This window comes from Nelumbo lutea, chromosome 4 (genome assembly GCF_056320005.1).
Source record: "Nelumbo lutea isolate HS-2025 chromosome 4, American lotus-T2T, whole genome shotgun sequence".
Taxonomy (NCBI): domain Eukaryota; kingdom Viridiplantae; phylum Streptophyta; class Magnoliopsida; order Proteales; family Nelumbonaceae; genus Nelumbo; species Nelumbo lutea.
Genome location: NC_142687.1, coordinates 45,181,327 through 45,204,968, shown reverse-complemented (window position 1 = coordinate 45,204,968; position 23,642 = coordinate 45,181,327). Strand labels below are relative to the sequence as shown.

Genomic DNA, 23,642 nt, shown 5'->3' with positions numbered 1-23,642 from the left:
TAAATAATATAATATTTATTGAAATATATATATTTATAATTTAATATATACATTTATTTATTTTTTTTTATAATTTCTCTCTCACTCTCTCTCTCTCTCTCTATTCAGCCACTTTAGCAGTAGTAATAACACGGGTTAAATTTCGGGCTCGGGCCCAGGCTCAAGTTTCGGGCTTTTATGAGGGCCGGGCTCGGGCCCAAGTTATAAGCCCGATAATTGGGCCGGGCTCAGGCTCGAACCTTAAAAAAATCTGTTAATATAAAGTGAAAACCCAGCCTGACCCATGAACAGGTCTAATGCCAAAGAGTATACATGCAAGACAGATTTTTCTCCACATCAACCATATTGAATGAGTGTAGGCATATATATATATAATGCATGGCTGGTGGCAACCAGTTTGTGCCTAGGCGTGATATCCACCACATGCCACCGATGCTGCACATTTTTCAAGCTTACAGTGGACGGCAGTTTGCCACTTGTGGAAATTCAAACCAAGAACCTGAATGGGTTTTTGTTTGAGACTTGAGAGAGATACCACGTGATAACCCCCATATAGATATGGTCCCAATATCGATGAGCTTTCTCCTTTTTGGGCTATAAAAAGGTAAGATCTACTCAATGACCCTCATCAACCAAGCATTCTTTGTAGTCTTCTCTGCTTTTGCACCCGAAAATGGCGGTGAAGGTCTATGGTCCAGTGACGGCAGTTTGCCCTCAGAGAGTAATAGCTTGTCTCATTGAAAAAGGTGTGAAGTTCGAAATAATACACGTAGACCTCGACTCTATGGAGCAGAAGAAACCAGAGTTTCTCACTAAACAGGTTAGTCCATGTTGGGCAGCTAGCTCCTGGAGTACAGTTCCATGCCTCAGATTTATAATAGTTATGTAAATGCCTCAGATTTATAATAGTTTGTGGGGCTTAATTAGGCTGCATTTGGAAATGATGTAAATGGAGTGTAAATTCTGGTTTAGGATATATTTGCATTCTGCTTTATTTTTGTTTGTTATTTGAAAATGATAAAAAATACATTTTTTAATACATATTTACATTGATAATAAAATATAAAAGTATATGATAAAAAACAAGTAAATTTGTATTCAAGTGAGCTTTTGATAAAAAAGACATACTTTCTTAAAATTCGTGTTTGTATTTAATGTAAAACTGACCCAACTTTACAATTTATATGAAAGGTTTTACACTCTACGTTTGCATTGTTTTCAAATGTAGTTTTAGGAGAAAACAATATAACCACTTTGATTGTTTTTCCATCTCTAACTTCAGATTTGGGGTGCTTATTTTGTAGCCGTTTGGGCAAGTTCCTGTGATAGAAGATGGAGATTTCAGGCTTTTTGGTAACATCAGAACCTCAAATCTGTATAGAATTCCTCTATTAATATCACATCCATGCATAAACTAATTTATTCTCTAATTTTTTTTTTCTTTCTACAGAGTCAAGGGCAATCATAAGGTATATTGCAGCTAAATATGCTGGCAGTGGTCCTAATCTTCTTGGCAATACTTTGGAGGAGAAAGCTATGGTGGATCAATGGCTTGAAGTTGAAAATCACAACTATAATGACTTGGTGTTCGGCATTGTATTTCAACTACTCATCCTCCCACGAATGGGTAAAGTGGGGGATAAGGCTTTGGTTTATGCCTGTGAGCAAAAACTTGCAAAGGTGCTTGACATTTATGAGGATAGGTTGTCAAAAAGCAAATATCTTGCCGGAGATTCCTTCACCCTGGCTGATCTCAGCCACCTTCCGGCCACCAGATATCTGACAAATGAAGCAGGAATGGGGCATCTTGTGAGAGACAGGAAGCATGTTAATGCATGGTGGGAAGATATCTCCAAAAGGCCTGCTTGGGAGAAAGTTCTGAACCTCATGAATGGATCATTTGTAAGGTGTTCAACCTAGCTCAGTTATCTAAGGAGGATTGCACTTTCTAGTCATGGGGACAAATTAAATGGCTAGTTTATTAAGGTTGACAAAAGGAAATTAATAAAAATAAAAATAAACCCCATGTATCGATATGGCCATATATGTAATATTTGTTGTATTTTATTCAGAGAAAAATCTTTTTATCACCATGAGGTTTATTATAAATAATGAAACATCCCCTCACCTTTCTAAAAGGACATAGACCTCCTTGTTGAATGCCATTGCATAACACCAAAACTAGCATTCACTTATGTTTGGTTTGAAGGGAAAGGTAAGAAAAGGAAGGGAAAGGCAAAGAAACCTATATAAGATTTGTAAATAGTGATGGCAATTTCTCCCGTAAAATCGTCCTAAACAGGGTGGGTTTTCCTCGACCCTAAACAAGGACGGGGCAGGGAAGGGGAAAATAAATTTTCCCCGAACTGGGTACGGGGCAGGGATGGGTTTTTTAAATAATTCCCCGAACCTGAAGGGGACAGGTTTTTTATATAATTTCCCAAACCCACCCCGAACCTGAAGGGGATGGGTTTTTTATATAATTTCCCGAACCCACCCCGAACCTGAAGGTAGATTAGTAAAATATCTCTAGGTTTAATATTGATATTTAAAATATCTCTAAGTTTTCCCTAAAGTTTTAAAATCCTATGGTCCCATAATTTTGTTTTTGAATTACCCCTAAAGTATTATAATTCAATTCTAAAATACCCCAAAATTCCTATATTCTATGTATAAATTATCTATAAAATAGACAGCTTTTAAGTAATTGCCTTGTAGCGGGGAAAATTCGGGAATTCCCCATCCCCGATGGGAAATGGATGCCTTGCCCCAAACCCGTCCTGCCATTGGGGATGGGGCAGGTATGGGGCAAGGTATCGTGACTTCAGGGCGGGGTCGAAGAGGGGGTTCATCACCCCAAACTTGCCCCATTGCCATTCCTATTTGTAAAGGTTTCCTTATTTTTCCCTTCCTTTCCCTACCTTTTCCTTCAAACCAAACACAACCTTAGTTTCTATTAACATAAAAGCATTCCAAAATTCCACTACGTAGTGTCCCTATATTTTTAACTTGGCTTTAAATCAAATGGATGAAAATACCAATTGTGTCTCGCGTGACTTTTGATAAATCTGAAATTTTAGATCTGAAAAGTTAAAAAGGTCTTTTTTGTCTGAAATGCTCTCAATCCATATATTTGTTTGTAGGGGATAAAACTTTTACCATCTGAAATTTACTAATTTTATTATTTTACCCCTGAAACATTATTTTTAAAAAATGTTGAGTTAAATTTTCATTAGCATAAAAAATATTTTTCAACCTCAAAATAATATTGAAATAATACAAATAAAAATAATAAATTAATAATTAATAATTAATAAATGAAACGAATAAAAAAAAAAAAAAACTAAATAACACAAGAAACTATCAAACACCTCATACAAATTGTCTTCATAAAGCTGTACAGGGGCGCTATTGTTCGTCAATCTTCGCAGAAAGAAAACATAAAAGAGAAGAGGGAATAGTGAAGCTGTCGATTTTATTGGACTATACTCTGCTTCCAAATTCAGTTCAATGTGATGGGAGAAAGTCAAAAAACCTTTTACAATTTTATTGGGAAAAGAAAAGGATGAATGGGGTGAGTAAAAGATTCACACCCCTGGAAAAGTGTATCTACCTCCGATCAATCCCAGTAACTGCGGCAATGACCTCTGCAGCCTGGTAAACTCTCTGGGTGATGGAAGGCCAAATCCAGCAATTTCCACTGCAAGCTCCCATCTCCTTCGATGCGAGGGCCGCTCTCACCGTCTGTTTCTTCCCTAGTTCCGAGAGCCCGCTGTCCACGGACGTCTTTGCCACTGGATTCGTGTTGATTATGCTAAGCCTTTCGAATTCTGACTCCCCAAATCGAACGAAAAGTATCTTTTTTTTCTCCGAGACAACGAGAGGACGAACAGAGATCGAATTAGTTCAAGTTTCCACCGTAATTGCAAATAAGAGAATTGATAATTTTAAAATTACCGATTGTTGAGACGAACTGGAGGCATTTGGAAGAGGCCTCGGGCAGCTGCTGTCCGTGCCGAGAGGATGCATGGAGTTTCAAACGGGGAGGGAGTGACAGAGATGATCAGGGAAATGAGGAGACAGCGGCGGTCAAGAGAGAGAGAGTGATCGAGAGAGAAGTTGTAGCGGCGGTTGCGGGAAGTGGGAAGACAGGGGGAGAGAGAGAGTCGCCGCTGCTGAGAGTTGCAGCGGCGGTGATACGAGAGAGAGAGTTGCAAACCCCCATCTCCGGCCTCCCTATCTTTCTCTCTTCCTTCTTCGTTCCTCTGTATTCTGTTTTTTTTTCTTTCTTCTTCATCTTCTCAGATTCACCGGAATACACTGTTTGACATTGTGCACTCACCCTTTCCTCTCGACAGCGGCGGCGAACCAACAGTAGGTCTCCGTCCGTTCTCTCTCTCTCTCTTTCCTCTTCTTCTTCCTCCCAGCATTTTCCTCCTCTTCTCCTGTTTTTCATCACCGCTGCAATTTCAGGCAGCGGTAGTTCTCCGCCTCCTTCTCTTCTCCTTCTCTTCCTTATCTTCTCCTCCTCCTTCTCCCTTAACAGTCAGTTCTCCGCCCGTCCCTCTCTTCCACTCTCTCCCTCTTCCGTTTGTCCATCAGCTTTCTCTCTCTCTCTCTCTCTCTCCCTTCCACCTCTTTCTTCGTTCCTGAGCGAGAGAGGCATTCTTAGGTTTTTTGGATTTGGAGTAATCAGGGGTAATGCACGTCATTTCTAAAAAAGTAGAAGGATAGATTCGACCTATTGTATTCAGATCTGTAAATAAGATTTATAAAATAAAAAAAGCAATGAAACGTGGACACCTTACTCTTCTTCATAGATATAAAAAGAAAATGAATGTCTTGTAGTTGTAGATACATCACCTATTTTTGGGTTAGAATATCAGTCACCAAAATCTCTTCAAAAATTAATCTTATTACACCTCCCACACGATCCAAGGCATAAGGCATGGAAAAAAATGATGGGGAGAGACCCTAGAGTTTATCAACAATCATAGAGGTTAAAAATCAAGGTTGTGTACACCTCAACAACAATTAAAGCGTGGTGCAGTCTGAAAGTCGTTGGCATCTTTTTCAACTTGGTTTCAAGTTCAATTCTTTAGATTGATTTTCATTTTAATTTCAACATCATCATTTTTACTCCAGTGTATGGGTCAATAGCATTGAAACTTATCATCTCTTGCATGGTACCTGTTATTTAATTTTATCAATTTATACTTTCCATAGTGCTACTCTTTTTTTTAGTTTTATTTTCATTTTTGAATCCATTCATTTGGCTTGAGAATCCTTGTTACATTCATAGGTATGTTGAGTTCTCCCCATTTCTTGCTTAATTTCCATGTTTAATCTATTGCACCATTTTCTTTAATTTTCTGTTTGATTTGTATATCATTTTGTACACTATCTTGCATCTTGTTCCTAGGTCAAATTTTAATTAGTTTAATTATTTTTGGTTTGACATTACTAAGAAATAGTTGTTCTCCATCTCATCCATATTCCGTTCATATAGGCACGTCGTCTTTTCTCATTCTTTCAGCATAAACAGTCTTTTTCTCATGCATTAAATTTCTTTGCTTTTAGTAGCATAGGATGCATGGCTAGGGTCGAATACATATAAAATTTTGGTTGGGTTACGGTTGGCAAATTTGGGGTGGCTTGGATCGATTTTTATCCACACTTTATTAGAGAGGGTGAAAAGAGGTTCAAAGATATTTATATAAGATGAAATGAGAGATTTAATGGGGCAGGGAAGATGTTGCAAACAATAACTATTGAGGAGAGAGAGAGAGATGTAAGATGATGATTTTATTAGAGGAGTAATGATATATTTTAATAGAGAAACTAGCAGGATCCGTGCGATGCACGGGATTTGCTAACCAAAAGCTAAATAATAGAAACACATAAGAATATATAATTGTTTTGTATTTTTAACTTTAAATAAGTAATAATTATTTAAATTTTATATATTATTTTTAATAATTTTTTTACATTACAAAAAAAAAAACAATAATTAATTTCAGCTAGGGTTGTTCATCAAACTGATAAAACCGACTAACCCAACCAACTCAGTGTCGGGTTGACCGGTTTTTTTGTATTTCCGATCGGCTTTGGTTCAACATTTTTCTAACCTAACCAGGTTGGATTAGTTTCACTTTAGCCATTTGTAAATCAACCAAAATGGAATGGCTCGACCACTTATACACGAAAGTGGGAAAATTATCATATTTCTTAGTCTAAAATATTTTATATCATAAATTTGCTTTTTAATAATGCCATTATATTTTCTAAAATTGAATTTATTTTTTTAAGTTTAAATCTTTTGCATCGACAGACCAAACAAAAAATCGACCCAAACTGATACAACCCGAATTGGTTGGTTTTCATTAATAGTTAGTTGGTTTTGATGACCACCTCCTCAACCTAACCAGGTGAATTTGGTTGGCCAAAAATGCCTACAATCAATCCAAACCAACCCGTGAATACTCCTAATTTTAGATAAATCTCTAATAAATAATTATAGTTTAATCTCCAATAATTATTCAAAATTAATAGTGAAAATACATAATTATTGAAAATTTATAGCAAAAATACACAATTATTGAAAGTATATTGATAATAAAAATATAATAATTACAATAATTACAAAAATACAATAAATATTAAAAACATATATTAAATTAGTCAATAAATAGTGTAATATCAATTAATAGTTTAATCTCTAATAAATATTAATCAAAATACAATAGTTACAGTAAGCACACTAAATTAAATTTAAAAAGTTAAATTACAACAGTTTAATCTGCAATAATTATTGAATTGTTTTTTGTTAAATAAAAAAACAAAACTACATTTATACATAATTATTGAAAATATATTTATAATAAATAAATAATAAATAATTTATGAAAATAAAAAAAAAATTATTAACTTTAGTATATATAAATATAATAAATATATTAAGATTTTAAAATTTTTATTAATAAATATTATTTTTTTGAAAGTTATTTTCTAGAATTATTATTTGATATAAGCTGAATTAGTTGTTTACAATATTATCTAGTTATTTAAATAAATTCATTGTTTAAATTTTAAAATATTATTTATTTATTTATTTTATTAATTTGTAAAATTATAATTATACTATTATTACATAATTGCGTTATAAATTTTGTAAAATATTAAATTATTATTAATTTGAAAATTATGTTATAATTATTTTTCTACTTTTAAGAATTTTTTTAAAATTATTACACAATTTTCTTATTTTAATTATCTAAAATATAGTGTTGTTAAATGTTTTATTATGTAAACATTTAGTTGTTTAAATATTTAATTAATATATAAAATATTTAAATGAATTTTATTTATTTTAAAGTTATTATATAATACAAAATACTTTGTTATATCATTATTTAGCTATTTTTAATAATTTTTTATTTAAGATATTTAAATAATATTTTATTTTTTAATGTTAACTTTATATTATTTGAACAAAATTTAAATTGGATCATCAAGAAAATCATAATTTATATTGTTAGTACATAATTTCGTAATGAATTTTGTAAAAATATAAAATTATTAATAATATGAATTTTGTGATATAAAATCATAATTTACAACATATTTAGTGCAATTGGTATTTCTAGATAGTCTTATCCAAAGGTATGGCATGCCTTTCACTATGAAATATGAAAATTGTATGCAACTTAACTCTCCTTTGTATACCATATGAAGAGTTTATTCCACAAAATAGTATTCCTCAAGAATTGGATGCTTGAGGGGAATTACATTATTCTCCCATTATTGTTGAGCTTCTATAGATGTATGGCCAACATTGTGAGCATCATGAGACATAAGTTATTTCCTATACTCATTGGGTAAAGCACCTTTATAGGGTAAATGGTTTATGGTATTATCAATTTCTCTTTGGAGAAAGATGGGATGAAGAAACCACCTCCAAGGAAGAAAGTTCTTTTTACCTCTAAAGGCTTCCAAAGAGTGTGTCTTAGTAACTTTCTCATCTTTATGGCTGAGCAAATTCATTCTCTCCCATGGTAAAGGGGTTGTACGGCTTGGAACATTCTATATGGCCTTAATAAGAAGGGTATCTCTTGCTTCAACTATTTTAGGTTATATTTATTATGTTTTAAACATAGTAACCACTTGTCCTATAAAACTCGTTAATGCTAAAATTCATTTTTCCACCCTTTATGTAGTTGTTTGGCTAGGAGAGGTTTTTCCTCACTTTGTTAGAGAATGTCCAAGTAGAGGATATCCACATTCTTACCCATACATGTGCCGCTACAACTCTACGGATTCTCATTAGATGAGTGATTGGATGTGTTATGCTAAGATTCATTTCCCCATCCACATTTTTGCATTTTGCGATTAGAGCAGTGAACGTTTTATTTAGATCCATATACATAATCCCAATTTAGAAGAACTCCAAAACTATTAAGGACTGACTAGATGTAATAATTTCCCAATTTAGAAGAACTTCATAGGCCTTTACTATATATCCATTCATTACCTATATCCCAAATAACAGCTTTCTTAACCAAATCTATGTAGCTAATTAATCATTGATGACTAGGTCCCTAACATGCTTCAATCAGAGGAGACTGTCCAAGTAGACTTCCCCACAAGAATGTATTTTGACTTAAATATTTCAACCTCAAACTAGAGAAGGTTTAGAGACAAAATATATCATGGGATCACCTCCACCACACTCTTAGGCCTCGTTCGCTTTTCGGTAAGTAACTTACCCAGGTAAATGCAGTTACCTGGGTAAGTTTTTTCTAGGAAACACTTACCCGGGTAAGTGCATTTACCCATGTTCTTTAATTTCTCATGTAAATAAGGCAATGACCATTTTAGCCATAAAAATCCATTATTAAAAATAACATTTTTGTCCCATTCAAGTGTTGGCAACTTTCCCCCATGTGGGAAAGTTATTTACCCACCTAGGAGATGGGTATCACTTACCTAGATAAGTGATACCCAGGAAAATAAACTTTCCTTGATTTCCACATAAATTTGAAAAGATAACATGGGATTCTTGGTCAATGGGAACCAAAATCTCATTGACCAACTTTCCCCCCTCTCAAATCCAAAAAAAAATGCCCCCTTAATGGGAACTCCTTTTTTTTACTTGCGAGAGGAGTTCATATTTCCAACCTTGAAGCTTTTCTTTTATCATTTATGAAAATTCACCTCTTTTCCTAACTACTAAGGGTAATCTAAAATGATCTTCCTAAAGAAATTCAGTTTAGGAGTCTTTTTTTGTAATAAAATAAAACTTATTAAAAGGAAAAAAATTACAGAGGAGAGTGACCAAAAGTCACTCGAGAGAGAAGAGAGAAAAAGCAAAACTTCAAGACTAAACACAAGCACTCCAAGCCAGCCTAGCCTCCAAAAAGCCAGTAGAAACCAAAGCGACATAAATGCCACAAAACAAAATCCCCACAATAGCAGAAGATCCCAAAACAACCTAAAGACAAAAACTCAAAACTCAGACCAATAAAGACAAAACCACATCAAAACTCGAAAACAACCTAATAAGGCCAAAACTAGCCACTAGTCAAAAACCACATAGTGGCAGCAAGTTGGGGCAAAGTTAATTGACCAAGTTTTACCTAAAGCAGGCTGACTTGGCCGAGCTAACCTGGTACCAACTCATAACATGCACAAGCAACACATGACCAAGCTTATCAGAACATCAACATCTGAACATTCCATGGAGGCCTTCTGTCTACCACGGGCTTACTATGTGTCACAACGTGCAGATAACCTATCCACCAAGGGCATGGCAAGTGGATTGATCTTTGACCTCGTGTGAATGATGTGCCAATTCTTGGATGAATCCCCTGTCCTATAAATAGGTGAGCCCTTCGTTCATTTGAACACACAAGATAACACTGCATTATGCTACTAAGCATAGGACATGCCAGACACATTGGCACATGTCTCACCACATCTCACCAAGCTCTTCAGCTCATCTCACCGAGCTCTTTAGCACATCCCACCAAACTCTCCAACTTATCTCATGGAGCTTTCTAGCACATCTTATCGAGCTCCTTAACACCTTATTAAGCATCGGAGTCCATGCCCTCGAGATATCACCCATAGGCCTTTGACATCTTTTTTGGTTGCAAGTCTCACTTAACCGCCAAGGTACCTACTCATTTAAAACTTTTAAAATCATATCTTTCCCTTCTAAGAAGTACAGAGAATAAAAAGAGAAATGAGGTGGAAGAAGAAGAAGAAAAAGAAGAAGAAGAAGAAGAAGAAGAAGAAGAGAAGATATTGTAGTGGCTTCTTTCTATGCAGAAGAGAAGTTATTGCAGCTCTACAAAACAAAATGTGAAGGCCCGATAGTCATGGATAAGACAAGGTTTAGATTGCTGGATTGGGTTCGAGCTCTCCTTTTCTTGTTGTTATGTGTTTATTTAATGAGTTTATATCCTCAATTGTTGATACAAGAAGGGGGGAGAGAGAGATGATTGAATAAATTTGGGGCATGAAGATTTGGAGCAATTAATCTTTGATATTGGGAATGTGCATGACAGTTTGAGGTTGAAGCCTAACATCAGCGTTGGCCATGAAAGTAGTTGAATGTTTGGGGATAGAAGTGGTAATGATATTAGGGGTGGCAAATGGGTGTGTTGGGTAAGGGTTGAATACCAACCCACCCATATTGGCCCACCAACCCACCGTAACCCATTATCAATCCTTGTTAAAGGGTCATAACCCACCCTAACCCACCTATATTGACCCACTTAACCCATCCATATTGACCCTTAACCACCCTCACTCATCCTAACCCACCTACTCTCACCTATAAATACAAAAATGGGTCGAGATAGCCCATATACCCAAAATAAAAAATTTTGAGAGAATAATCTCTCAAGACTGCCACATGACAAAAATGAGTCAGGTCAACCCATATACCCGAAAAAGCAAAAATTGTAGATAAATGCAAAAGATGGAAAAAAACCAAAAATTTGTAGAAAAATACCAAGAAATTACAAAAAAAAACTAAAACATTATAGAGAATTCAGAATTTTTGTAGAAAAAATCAGAAAAGATGCAAAAAATACCAACAAATTGTATGGAATGCATGAAAAACACGAAAAAAAATTGAAAAATTTATGCAGAAAAGCACAAAAAACTGTAGAAAATGCAGAAAATACCAAAAAAATTTAGAAAATGTAGAAAAATACAAAAAAGAACAAAAAATACCAAAAATGCAAAAAAAAATTGCAGAAAATGCGAAAATGCAAAACTTTTATAAAAGTGCTTTCGCAAAAGTATTTTTATGAAAGTACTTCTATAAAAGCACTTTCATAAAAGTGCTTTTATGCTTTCATAAAGTGCTTTCCTAAAAGTAATTTTATAAAAGTGCTATAAAAGTGATTTTATGTTTCATAAAAGTACTTTAATAAAAGTGCTTTCGTGTAAAAGTGCTTTCGTAAAAGTGTTTTTGGAAAAGTGCTTTTGTAAAATTACTTTTGTGTAAATGTGCTTTTGTAAAAGTACTTTTATAAAAGTGCATTCGTGCAAAAGTACTTTTCATAAAATATATTTTATTTCACTTTTAATCTCAAAATGAAATGTGGCATAGTGGTTCGAAAGTCTAATGTGATGTGGCCACGGTGAGAGGCATGAGTTTGAATCACTACAATTTCTAATTTTTGAGATTTGGCGAATATAGATAGAGTTGACTTTGACCCAACCCATCTTGACCTGCCCGACCCAACCCATCCTGACCCTAATGGGTACCCTCGACCCAACGCACCCTGACCCTAATGGGTACCCTCGACCCAACCCACCCTGACCATTTTCCACTGACCCTAATGGGTTACTCGACCCATATTGATCCACCAATAGATTGGGTAGGTTTGGGTGGGTTAGGGTCAAGATTGCCAACCCAAGCGATGAAGATGGTTTTGAGTTTTGACTGAAAACTAAGCAACTTCATTAATTACTCAACCTAGTATCTCAAGTTCAACTCATCGACCCGGTTCAATGTTGAGCATGGTTTTTAAAATCGACCCGGAGACCAAACTAGTCAGGGGTCTGGTTATCGAGTCAAATGGTCCAATCGTTCGAACCGAATGGTCGGCCCATTCTGACAAAAAAAAATTAAAAAATAAATAAATATGGTCAAAACCATTCGAACGTTTCAAATGGTTAACCGCCTGGGTCAATGGTTTACTGACCAAAATCAACGATTTTTTGAGAAATCCCGATTTTGGGTAAAAACGGAACCGATTACCTGACCAGTTCTTGGCTTTTCGGTCCAACTGTCTGACCCGGTCCAGCTTTGAAAACCATGATGTTAAAACCAATCTATTGGTCTTAATGGTCTATAAGGCAAAACAATAACAACTTCAGGGTAGATTTTAAAATTTTGAAAGAAAATGAAGGATAGAAGAGTTCCAAGGTATGTTTTAAGTTTCAGGTACGTCTAAGTCAATTGAAAAAAACTTAAGGTATATTTAAGTCTTTTACCCTTAAGCATAGATGTGTTTGAATAGGTTAGGTTGAAACACAACAAAAGAAAAACTAATAAAATTGATTTTCTTAATTTTGAGAATACAATTGAATAAAAGTTTACAATTAAAAATAGTAAAAATTAATTTTACTAAATTAAGTGAAGTTAATTTTGTATATAAGGTTGTCAACATGTTAGGTCCATTTCAAAATAGGTTGTACCGGTCCCAAACCAATTATTAATTGGTTACGTTTGACAAATCTAGAGCCATCTCATTATCAATTGGGACAATTAGGTCTGACACGACCATACTTGAAATTCATAATTATAATAATACTAATCCAAAACTTTATTTTTGATTTTACTTTAACTTATTAAAAAATAATATAACCTTAATAAAAGTGATTATGTTGATAAAACAAATGTGTTAATCGAAATCATCTCATATACAATCTATGAAACTTAATTATCCTTTAGGACATACAATATAAAAAAATATAAGAAAATCAAAAGGCCTTCTATATTATTAATTATGTATATGTTTTGCACCGATGCTGCAGATACAGATTTCAGAAAACGGTGCTGTATATGTGTGGGTTGGAAACATTGTTTTCTTAGAAAATAGTGTCTTTTTTTTTTTTTTTTTTGTTTGGAAACATTGCTGCTAGGTAGAACGTTTCCTGGAGCAACAACACATTCTATTTGATACCAGTACTCTATATCTGTTTTTAGCATTAGTACCAATTATAGGAAATCCACGTAACTGCCATCTCGTGTTTTCATTGGCAGCAATGAGCTCTAAAAAACGTTGAATTTGGTGTTGTTCCAAACCAGTTATAAACATATTAACGTTTCTTAGAACACCGATATTTTCAACATGATGCTGATGTGTCACCATTTTCTGGAGCAACTACATGGATGCTAAACAGACTATATAATCGGTTCTCTTTTCATAAAGACTATATTAATTGCTTTAGGTCTAAATCGGTTCATACTCAAGCCAACGGTTAATCGAGACAAAACCATATAATTAAACAGGACTGACATAATCATCAATTCAATGGGTCTCGTTTCTATTGGTAGACCCTATCATTGACAGTTCTAATAATGTATATATGTATATATGTATTTCGAGCTGATACCAACCTAAATGTTCTTGGGAAAAGTATTTCCAGCCCCCCTACAACTAGCCCTCTCCCCCCTATAAATTATCACAGTAAGGGTATCGGTCATTCTCCCTGTTATAAACGACACACAAACCGTAAAAGTACGTAGCAAATAAATCCTTCGGTTGCATGGGTCCGGAAAAAAACAAGGATGCATAAATATTGACAGCCCAGAAAGGATAGATACAATACAATCATGCAAAAGCGCTAGAAGCTAATTTGATTTTTATAAATTGCCACTTTGCATTCTGAGATGGTGGTGATGGAGTAGGTAACGTACGACGTGGAGTGTTTTGATCCGTGACTTTCTCTTGATTCCCCATCAGCCATCAGCCATCAGCCATCAGCCTTGGCTGCTCATGGCTACGCCAGTTATCTCCGTGATAAATTGTCTGTTTCGCATGTTACGTTGAACTCAAAACTACGGCAACGTGGGATCTTTTAATCCATGAATTTGCCTTTATTATAATATTAATTTCCCTTTCATACCAACCAGTTGATGACTATCACGTGCTATTCCCCGCATGCCATCATGCGACATATCGATACTTTGAACCTTTATTCTAATTTACAAAGAAAAAATATAAATAATTATTAATAAAAGGTTAATTAAATAAAATGATTGCAAACTAAACTTTTCTTTTATTTTTAAGCTATATGATAGGATTTAATAAATATAATTTTATAAGGGTGGGTAAGAAAATGACCCTAGAACATATTTCAAGGTGATCAACGGTATATGGAGAGGCAAACCAAGATTTTTGAGATAGAATGTTGAGTATTGGCTTGAGGGATATCACGTGATAACCACCATTCGGATATAGTCCAAATATCCCTCGTTTTGGTTATTATATAAAGCGTAAGGCTCTATTGCGCTGAAGCAAGCATTGTTGTAGTAGTGTTTGTGTCTCCACTTTTGCACAGAAAAATGGTGGTGAAGGTCTATGGTCCAGTGACGGCAGTTTGCCCTCAGAGAGTTATAGCTTGTCTCATTGAAAAAGATGTGGAGTTCGAAGTAATACATGTAGACCTCAACTCTATGGAGCAGAAGAAACCAGAGTTTCTCACTAAACAGGTAGAAATTAATTAAGTTCATGAGCTACTTATGCTTGAGTATTCTCTTTGTTTTTATATATTTATATTTGTTGCAAGTATGACACTGCATCTGAAATGACTCATTCTGTTATTCTTTCATGAAGTGTATTATTTTGCACTTTGAGAGGATTTACCAAACAAACAACTTTACAGGAGGGAAAATATATTTATTTACCTGCATTCTTCTGCACTAATCACTTTTTTTTTTGTCTATTACCAGCTTTGCATCAATCAAAGAAGTAGCCCAGCAATTTACTGGAGGGAAAATACACTTTCCATAGGCCTTATAAGTCCTTGTTGTAGGAACATGGACAAAGTTGAGATGGCCGGATTTTCAAAAATTTGAGGAAAAAAGGGTTGGAGAAGATAGAAAGGTTTGGACCCCGGAAGGGTTACACTATGCACCCTCCCGCGAGGGATCAACGTACCGTTGTTCTCTATGAATCACCAATGAATTGAGAGAAAGGAGAGGAGAGAGAGAGATTGAAAGAGGACCGAGGAGAGAATGTTGTCAATGGTGTGAGGGGTCTAAGAAAGAGGGGGCAGATTAGCTGAAGACAAAAACATACACACCCGGCTGAATTATCTATCACGGTTGAACATGGCAGTATTCAGTACAGTTGGGTCCCAGATGGGATTTACAATGAGCAATGGTGTGTTCAATCGTGATAGGTAGTTCAGCCGGGTGTGTATAATTGTCTCCAGCTCATCCGGACTGCCAAGAAAGATGTTTCAACGGTGTGAATCAGCTTTCTATTAATTTCTTCCGCCTTTATTATTTTTAGTTTTTTATTTATCAAGTGGAGAGGTTTTTGGACGCCGCATCAGAAAATGTTGGCGATGGTTAAACCAAGTTTATGGTGATTTGTTTATGTATGTTCTTAACCCTGCAAAAGAACATCGGGAAACTTGTCAATATTCCGTTGACCAACTCCCCCTCCCCCCCACCCCCCCCCCCCCTTTCCCTTGTACAGTGCAAAAGAACAAGATCTTAGTCCTGAACAGACAAAAATGAAACTAAGCAAGAATTTGCACTTCGTTATATTTGTGCGTGTGAAAATGAAATTGCACCTCAAACAAAGGAAGCCAAAGAATGCCTAAAATTAACAATATTGAGACTCGGTTTTGGAAGAACGCGAATACAAGTATTTTTAAATCTGTATTTGCAATATACATAGTATTCTTCCCAAATTGTATGAGATTAATGCTCAGTTTCGAAAGAGTATAAATGTAAATATGTACAGTATAAATACATACAAAATAATACACAATATAAGGTTTTGCCTTCTACATATTTGCATTTGTACTCTTTCCCAATTCAGCCTAAGGGAGAATACAATCACTACAACTCGACCTGACCCAACCCACTGAACCCACCCAACCCACCCAGTTTAGTTCATATCCGTACATCTAGATCCGAATTCAGCCTGGTCCGATTACTTCTTTTGACCTGCTTCGGGCCAATCAGTTCGGCCCCAAAACCATGCACAAACCTGATATGAGCCAACCCAAGTCAATCCACCATTGACTGAACCGGTCCAGTCTGGTCCGATCGGATTGAACCAGTTTGATTGGGGTCTGGCCCGACCGAATTGAACCGGTACTAGTCCGATCGGGTTTTGTCTGACCAAACTGAACCGGTTCGAGCGGGGTCTAGTCTGATTGGACTGATCCGGATCTAAACGGTTCAACCACTCTTGAACTTGATGTGATTACCTCGAATACAATCCAATTAGATAGTTCAAGTTGGTCTGAATGGTTTGAACCTATGTGGTTCATCAAATCCGGAACCTGAACATAGTTAAATAAATTTGCTGCTTGTATAAAAATAACATGCATGTAATGTGAAATGAGCCTTCACTACTTGTGTAAATAGCAACTACTATTACCACTAAGCTATGACTAACTTATTTGCTAAAAGGGAATCAGTTTTTTTTTTTTTTAAGTACATAAATATAAGATTAATAAGTTTGGGTGGATTGGATTGGGTTAAAGCATGTTTGGGTTGAACTCAACCCATTTAATTTTATATAAATGAGTCATTAACGGTTTGGCGAGTTAAATGAATTGGATTGAAACTCAACCCAAACCAAACCCCAACCCGCCCAATTGCCACCACTATCTAACTTGAGTTTTGTGATGTTTAATTTTATAGCCGTTTGGACAAGTTCCAGTAATAGAAGATGGAGATCTCAGGCTCTTTGGTAACATCAGAACCTCCAAATTAATCCTTCTATTAATACTAAGTGCACAAATAAATTTGGATTCTAAGTCTGTTTTATTGTACAGAGTCAAGGGCAATCATAAGGTATATTGCTGCTAAATATGCTGACCGTGGTCCGAATCTTCTTGGGAATACTTTGGAGGAGAAAGCTATGGTGGATCAATGGCTTGAAGTGGAAGCTCACAACTACAATAACTTGGTGTTCAGTATTGTATTTGAACTACTCATCCTCCCACGAATGGGTAAAGTGGGGGATAAGGCTTTCGTTTATGACAGTGAGCAAAAACTTGCAAAGGTGCTTGACATTTATGAGGAAAGGTTGTCAAAAAGCAAATATCTTGCCGGAGATTCCTTCACCCTAGCCGATCTCAGCCACCTTCCGGCAACCAGATACCTGACAAATGAAGCAGGAATGGGGCATCTTGTGAGAGACAGGAAGCATGTTAATGCATGGTACGAGGATATCACCAAGAGAGATGCTTGGAAGAAAGTTGTGAACCTTATGAATTGATTAGTTGTAAGTTGCATCTTGTGAGAGACACGAAGCATGTTAATGCATGGTACGAGGATATCACCAAGAGAGCTGCTTATAAAAATAAGAGTTTGGAGGGGGGGGGGGAAGTTGGCAAAGAAAATAAATAAAAATAAGAGTAAATCATGTATGGATTTGGCTAATATATGTAATATTTGTTTTATTAAGGGAAAATCCTTCTACCTCCGCTGAGGTATATTGTTAATACTATAATCAATGTTTTCAAAATCAGATCAGACCGGAAAAATAAAAAATTGATCACCTGATTGGTTCCGTTTCATTTTAAGATCGTTTTTTGGCTAAAAGTCATTGATTTGGTCAATAAACCATTGACCCGGGTGATCAAATCATCAAATTATTGACCCAGATAATGATTTTTGGACATTTTTTGTTTTCTTTTAATATTTTTTGCTAGAATAGACTGTCCGTTCAATCTGAACAATCAAACCCATTCAACCCAAGAACCGGATCTCAAAACAGTTCCTCATCCGATCCAATTTTAAAAGCCTTGATTACAATAGCCCCTCATTCTTTCTGAAAAGGATACACACAAATTTAGCTGCAGTTAGCAGTAATATATTGTAGATGCCATGGAACCTCTAAAGTACGGTTCAACAGGATGTTAATAGACGCAATAGCTTTGCAAATAGAAGTCCTTCTTTGACCTCTAAAGCTTCAATCACTTATAAGTGGTTAGGTTTGACATTAATAGCACGCCGCATGTAGAATTCTCCTTGAAAATCCCGCACTACAATTCCAATGCCACATCCATATTTGAAGCGCCATCCATACTACTCAAGGTCTCTATTTACTTGCATGTCGCTTGTCGCGGGGCGAGAATCCCAGTCTCACGTATGTTGCTAATGCTAGTGCTGTTAATTCTCAAAGTAAATTCCAAGAAATGAGCTGAACTATTAGTGATAATCCAGGTGGGGTTAAACTCTTAACTTTGCATAATTGTTTTTCACTGTTCTTTCTAAGCATACTATAAGTAAAATATAGTTTTATCAAATAAGCCTCTGTTAAACAGTGTATGCCTTTAGTTCCAATCAGATTGGTGTACATAAATATTTATCTGTAAATGAATAAAATGCATTGTTATTTAGTGTTGATAACAGTATATTTTTCGTGTATTACCCCTTAAATTAGACACTTACGAGACTCGTGTTAGTTTAGAATGTTTTCAATCATTAGATAGATTTAGGAGTTTATTCTAACAAGACTGATACTAGTGTGCTACCAAACAGTTGGAATAGCTTGTCTCAACTGCTAGGGTTAGACCCAAGCACAGGCAGTGAGTGTTTGGAATAAACATTGAACCTAAACCAATTTTCTGTTATGCATTAGACCTTTAGGTGTAAATTTTGGATCCAGACTGAGCCCATGTTGATTGGCTCAGGGGTTCACTACCCTGAGTAGTGAATTCGGCCTGACATCTTTCAGAGGTGGGGCTGAACCCTTATAAACTTGTGTGAGACATTTGTGGGTCCCATGCCATACAATATCAGGCCCAAAGTGGTGTCCATGCAACACCTAGGCACATGAGCCATTAAAGAAAATGGGCCAAAGGTCCATTACTAATGAATAGAGGCAGAGCTAGGATTTTCTTTTAAGGGGGGCCAAAAGTTAGTAAATAGATGAAATATAGGTATAGATAAAATGAGTATTGTAAGGATTTTCAAGGCATAGGGGAGGCCATGGCCCCCTCTGCCACCCCCTGGCTCCTCCCTTGCTAATGAGATTAGTTAAGTTGTCATATGACAATTTAAGTTATCATGTAATTTGGGTCGAAACTTGGCATGGTTCTGCATATAGATCACCTATCATCTTAAGAGTATAATGCTTATCTATTAAAAGAGTCCAGATCCAAATCAAATTTGGGTAATCTCCTAATTAGAAAATGATAGTGCTCTATATAAGTGGGTTAAGAGAGAGAGGGTGAATAGATCTTGTTCTCTTCACTCTCTTGCTCTCACTTCTCTCTTCTCACCTGGAAACCCAATTACGACCTACCCATTGCAATAATTGATTTTTATCAATTTTTCCATTGTGCTTTTGCAAGAAAAATATTGGGAAAATCTGGCTCACAAATCCTAGTCAATCCAAGGCAGTTGGATAGTAGTTTTGTAGAAACATGTTGCTAAATCGACTTCTCATTCATTGTGCCATTTTCGGTTGAAGGCTAGTTTTTTGGACTGATTTTGGACATGAACTACCACTTTGTGAGTTGCAATTTGTGGACTCTGTATCAAATACAATTAATTTTAGTTTTGGTTTCAAATCTAATTCGATTCAGTGCAAAATCAATCCAAAATTTTTAGATTTCAAAATATCCGGGAAACTAATTCCCCAATTGGACTAGAAAATTTTTTAAATTTAGCCATCCATTAAACCTGGTTGGCCATCCATATTCTGGATTCTAACCCATCCAACAATCTCTAGTACTTATGGACCACTAGTGACCTAACCACTCTATTAAAGACCTCCTAGGGTGGTTATCAACCTGGATAGAAAGCATGGAACCAAACCACATGGCCCTCATACCTGGGCAATTGAAGAATTTGTGTTCCACTGTTTCCACCTCTAGGGAACAAATGGCACATACTCCTGTGTTCCATTGGCATCTCTTTGCTAAATTCGCATTGGTTGGTAGGGAGTTAGTGATACATCTCCATAAGAATACTTTGATTCGATAAAGGAGGTGCTTATAATCCCACAACATTTTCCAAGTGACTCCCAGAAGTGTCCAAATGTAGTTAGATGAGCTAGCAACATTGGCACTCAGAAATTTATAAGCCCGAGAACTTGTAAGAGTACCATGAGTAGTGTATATCCATATTAACCTATCTTCCACACTATTGGGTTCCATAGGAAAAGGAGTTCATTTGATGAGCTCAAAAGAATCTAAGTCAAATAGGTTATGTAATTTTTTAATATCCCAAGTTCCTTGTGAAGGATCTTAAAGGGATGCAACTTTTAGTTCAGCCTCTTGCACCTATGCATTAGGAAGGAAAGATGGTAGGCGAAGCTGCCAAGGAACGACTAGTGCATGTACACTCTATCTGTTGCCAATGAGTGTCGACAATTGCACTCCTTGTCAAAATGCATATTGTGTCTTAGTCTTCATATATGTAAGTTTTAACTAAAAAATATACCTTTTTGAGTAGGGATGATTAGTTTCAGCCCAGCCCCACCTAGTTGGGCCTAGTTTTTATATACAAGCCTAGCCCACAATGGATGTTATATGTAAACTCATGCATTTGACATCCTTTTAATGGAAATTTGTTAGATTTGGGTTGATAAACTTGGGTTTTGACATCATTGGGTTCTAAACCAGGGTCCAAAGCTAGGGTTGGTCATGATCCAATCCATCTAATTTATCCTGCTACTTTATTAGAGAGGGTCAAAAAAGGTTCAAAGATATTTAAGAAGAAATAAGAGATTTAGTGGGGGAGGGGTAGGGCTGTTCATGGGTCGGGTTGGGTCGGTTTACTGTGGTTTTTCCAACCAACCCGACTTGGTCGGTTTACCTGACATAGAAACCGAAACCGACCCAATGTTAAGCAAAACCGAGCTGGTCGGTTTGAGTTAGGTTGGGTCGGTTTGGGTTGGTTTCGGTTCTAAGTTCATCCCTGTGATAAAATCTTACTAATTTTAAAAACAGACATAAATTGAACATCATTTCAGCCATCTCCTATGATAAAATTTAAATGAAAAGTTAATCACAAAAGTTGTTCATTAATCACTATTCACTAATCTAAATTTTCTTGCAACCATTCAAAAACTAGGTGGCCTAATAGACTTTGGAACTTCATGTTTGAACTAGGAACTAAGTCGGTTCGGTTCAAGTCGGTTTTGATTTTCTTGTGTGAAAACCAAAATTGACCCGAATCATCAATTTAGGAATTTGCACAATCCGAAACTGACCCGTGCTTATGAAAACCAGACCGACTCAGGTTGGGTTAGTCTGGGTTGGTCGGGTTGGGCCTTCTTATGAACAACCCTAGGGAGGGGAGATGTTACAAACATTAAGTATTGGAGAGAGAGAGAGAGAGAGAGAGAGAGAGAGAGGATATTATTAGAAAGATCAATGAGGGGAAGAGGAGGTCCATGAGTATTGAGGTGAGAGGGCAAATTTGGCTAGGCCTAAGTCAGCAAATTTGGGTTTTGACATCAGCTTGGCTAGTTCACAGCCCCACTTTATTAAAAGAGTCAAAAGAGATATAAGATAAAATAATGGATTTAATGGGGAAAGGGAGATATTACAAACGTTAACTATAAGAGAGAGAGAAAGAGAGAGAGAAGATTTTAAAAATGACTCATCAAGAGAGTAATGATTAAGACCTAAGAGGTTTTTTACTGTGATTATTATATTTTTTTTAATAACTATAAGAGAGAGAGAGAGAGAGAGAATTTTAAAAATGACTTTCATCGAGAGAGTAATGATAAATTTTATTAGAGAAAATTAAGACCTAAGAGGTTTTTTACTATGATTATTATATTTTTTAATAATTAATTTGAAAATAGATAAACACATGTGTGAGAAATGAAAAGAGAAATTTGGTATTAGGTTTGTATTTAGAGTAGGGATGATCATTTTCAGCTTGGCCCAAGCCCATGCTTGCATTAGGACCACAAATTTTAGGGCCAAGCCTGAGCTAGCCCGACATACACACACATACATACATACATACACACACACATATATATATAGATACATATATATAATTTGAAAATAGATGTTTGTGAATCTGAGAAAACCAAATATGTTGTTTACTAAATCTTTGAGCTTGGAGTAGACCTACATATATGGCAAAGAGTTTTGTAGCTTCAACTGAATTCATAGAGTTTCGACCTCCTGAGATTTGAATAAATTCCAATTGCCGATCGAGGAGGATAGTTCCAAAGCAAAAATCATTAGGAGAAATCTTCCCTGCATCTGTGAAAAGGATGCCATCTATGTGTGGTTGCACAGATATGGTTAAGTTGGATCTTGAAATTGGTAAAGGCTCATGCACGATGGGAGAAGTTGAAAGATTGTTAAAAATGTTATTAATTTTGTGTAAAATTCAGCGATTTGAAACAGTAAAGTCTTTGAATGATTTTTTATTTTGCACAAACCATATGTAGTAAAGTGCAATTGCATACCAACTAGGAGTTTCTAAAAACTGTTTTTCTCAGTGAAAAGAGTACGCAAATGCAAAATGCAATCTAGCCAGTTGGAGTAATGAGAAAATTTGATATTTCAGGGTGAAGCAAAAAGAATGGATTGGGTGAAAGAACAATCCAAAAAGAGGTGGCTCAAAGTTTTTGGCTGGTTATGACAAAATACACAATTCCTGGGAAAAGAAGATATGTGTTTTAACAGGTATAAAGTTTTGGATAATTCTCCACATAATTAATTGGTAAAGAGGAGGGTAGGAAAGCTTCCATTTAAAACAATCTTTAAGCTGATCAGAAATATTAGGAAGAAAATCTTGGATTAGGTCTCTATAAGTTGTAGTAGTAGAAAATTTACCCGAAGGGTGTTTAGTCCAGATCTAGGAGATGGAAGTTTTGTTTGGATACATTGGGGTTTGTAAAATCTGTTCAACTTGATCTAAGTTGAAAAATTGTTGCAGAATGGGGGTATTCTAGTTATTGTGATCATTGATATCATTGAAAGTAATCTGAGAGACAGTGAAGGAAATGGGCTTAGGTATCATGTGAAAATTTCAGCTGATTGGATTCAAGGTAGATGAGCAATCTATTCTGAGGAAGAAGTTTTAACTAAGAAACCTATTTCTTGAAGAAGAATATGTAATTTAGGGGCAGTCAATTTCTAGTAAAGAGAACTATGAGAAGGGATATTAGTAGGAAAGAAAGAGTGAATGGAAAGATATTTAGACTTCCAAATTTGAGCCCATAATTTATGATGTTCATTAAGGTATCTCCAAGCTAACTTTTTAAGAAGAACTAGATTGATTCACTTGATGTCTGAAACCTAATCCTCCTGAAGATTTAGGGTCACTTAAGGAATTCCAAGAGCACCAATGATAAGGATGAGGATTGGAATTGTACTATAGACATGGTAATTGTACTATACGTGTCAGGGTTTTTTGGGGTAATTGTACTATAGACATGGTATAA

The 23,642-nt window shown here is 35.7% G+C and overlaps 2 protein-coding genes and 1 long non-coding RNA gene across 3 annotated transcripts; 2 read left to right on the top strand and 1 right to left on the bottom strand.

Moving 5' to 3' along the window:
- Positions 1 to 618: 618 nt before the first annotated feature.
- On the top strand, positions 619 to 2,090 carry LOC148855539 (glutathione S-transferase F12-like). Its single transcript, XM_088981935.1, has 3 exons — positions 619 to 820; positions 1,305 to 1,353; positions 1,451 to 2,090. The coding sequence occupies exons 1-3, from the start codon at positions 674 to 676 to the stop codon at positions 1,918 to 1,920; spliced, it is 666 nt and encodes a 221-aa protein (XP_088838061.1). The 5' UTR covers positions 619 to 673; the 3' UTR covers positions 1,921 to 2,090.
- A 1,368-nt stretch (positions 2,091 to 3,458) lies between these two features.
- On the bottom strand, positions 3,459 to 4,655 carry LOC148855538 (uncharacterized). Its single transcript, XR_016112199.1, has 2 exons — positions 3,958 to 4,655; positions 3,459 to 3,858 (listed from the first exon to the last, which is right to left on the bottom strand). It is a non-coding gene; the product is annotated as an uncharacterized LOC148855538 (long non-coding RNA).
- A 9,887-nt stretch (positions 4,656 to 14,542) lies between these two features.
- LOC148855537 (glutathione S-transferase F11-like) lies at positions 14,543 to 17,744 on the top strand. Its single transcript, XM_088982362.1, has 3 exons — positions 14,543 to 14,737; positions 16,913 to 16,961; positions 17,047 to 17,744. Exons 1-3 carry the CDS (start codon positions 14,591 to 14,593, stop codon positions 17,490 to 17,492), a joined length of 642 nt encoding a protein of 213 aa, XP_088838488.1. The 5' UTR covers positions 14,543 to 14,590; the 3' UTR covers positions 17,493 to 17,744.
- Positions 17,745 to 23,642: the final 5,898 nt, after the last annotated feature.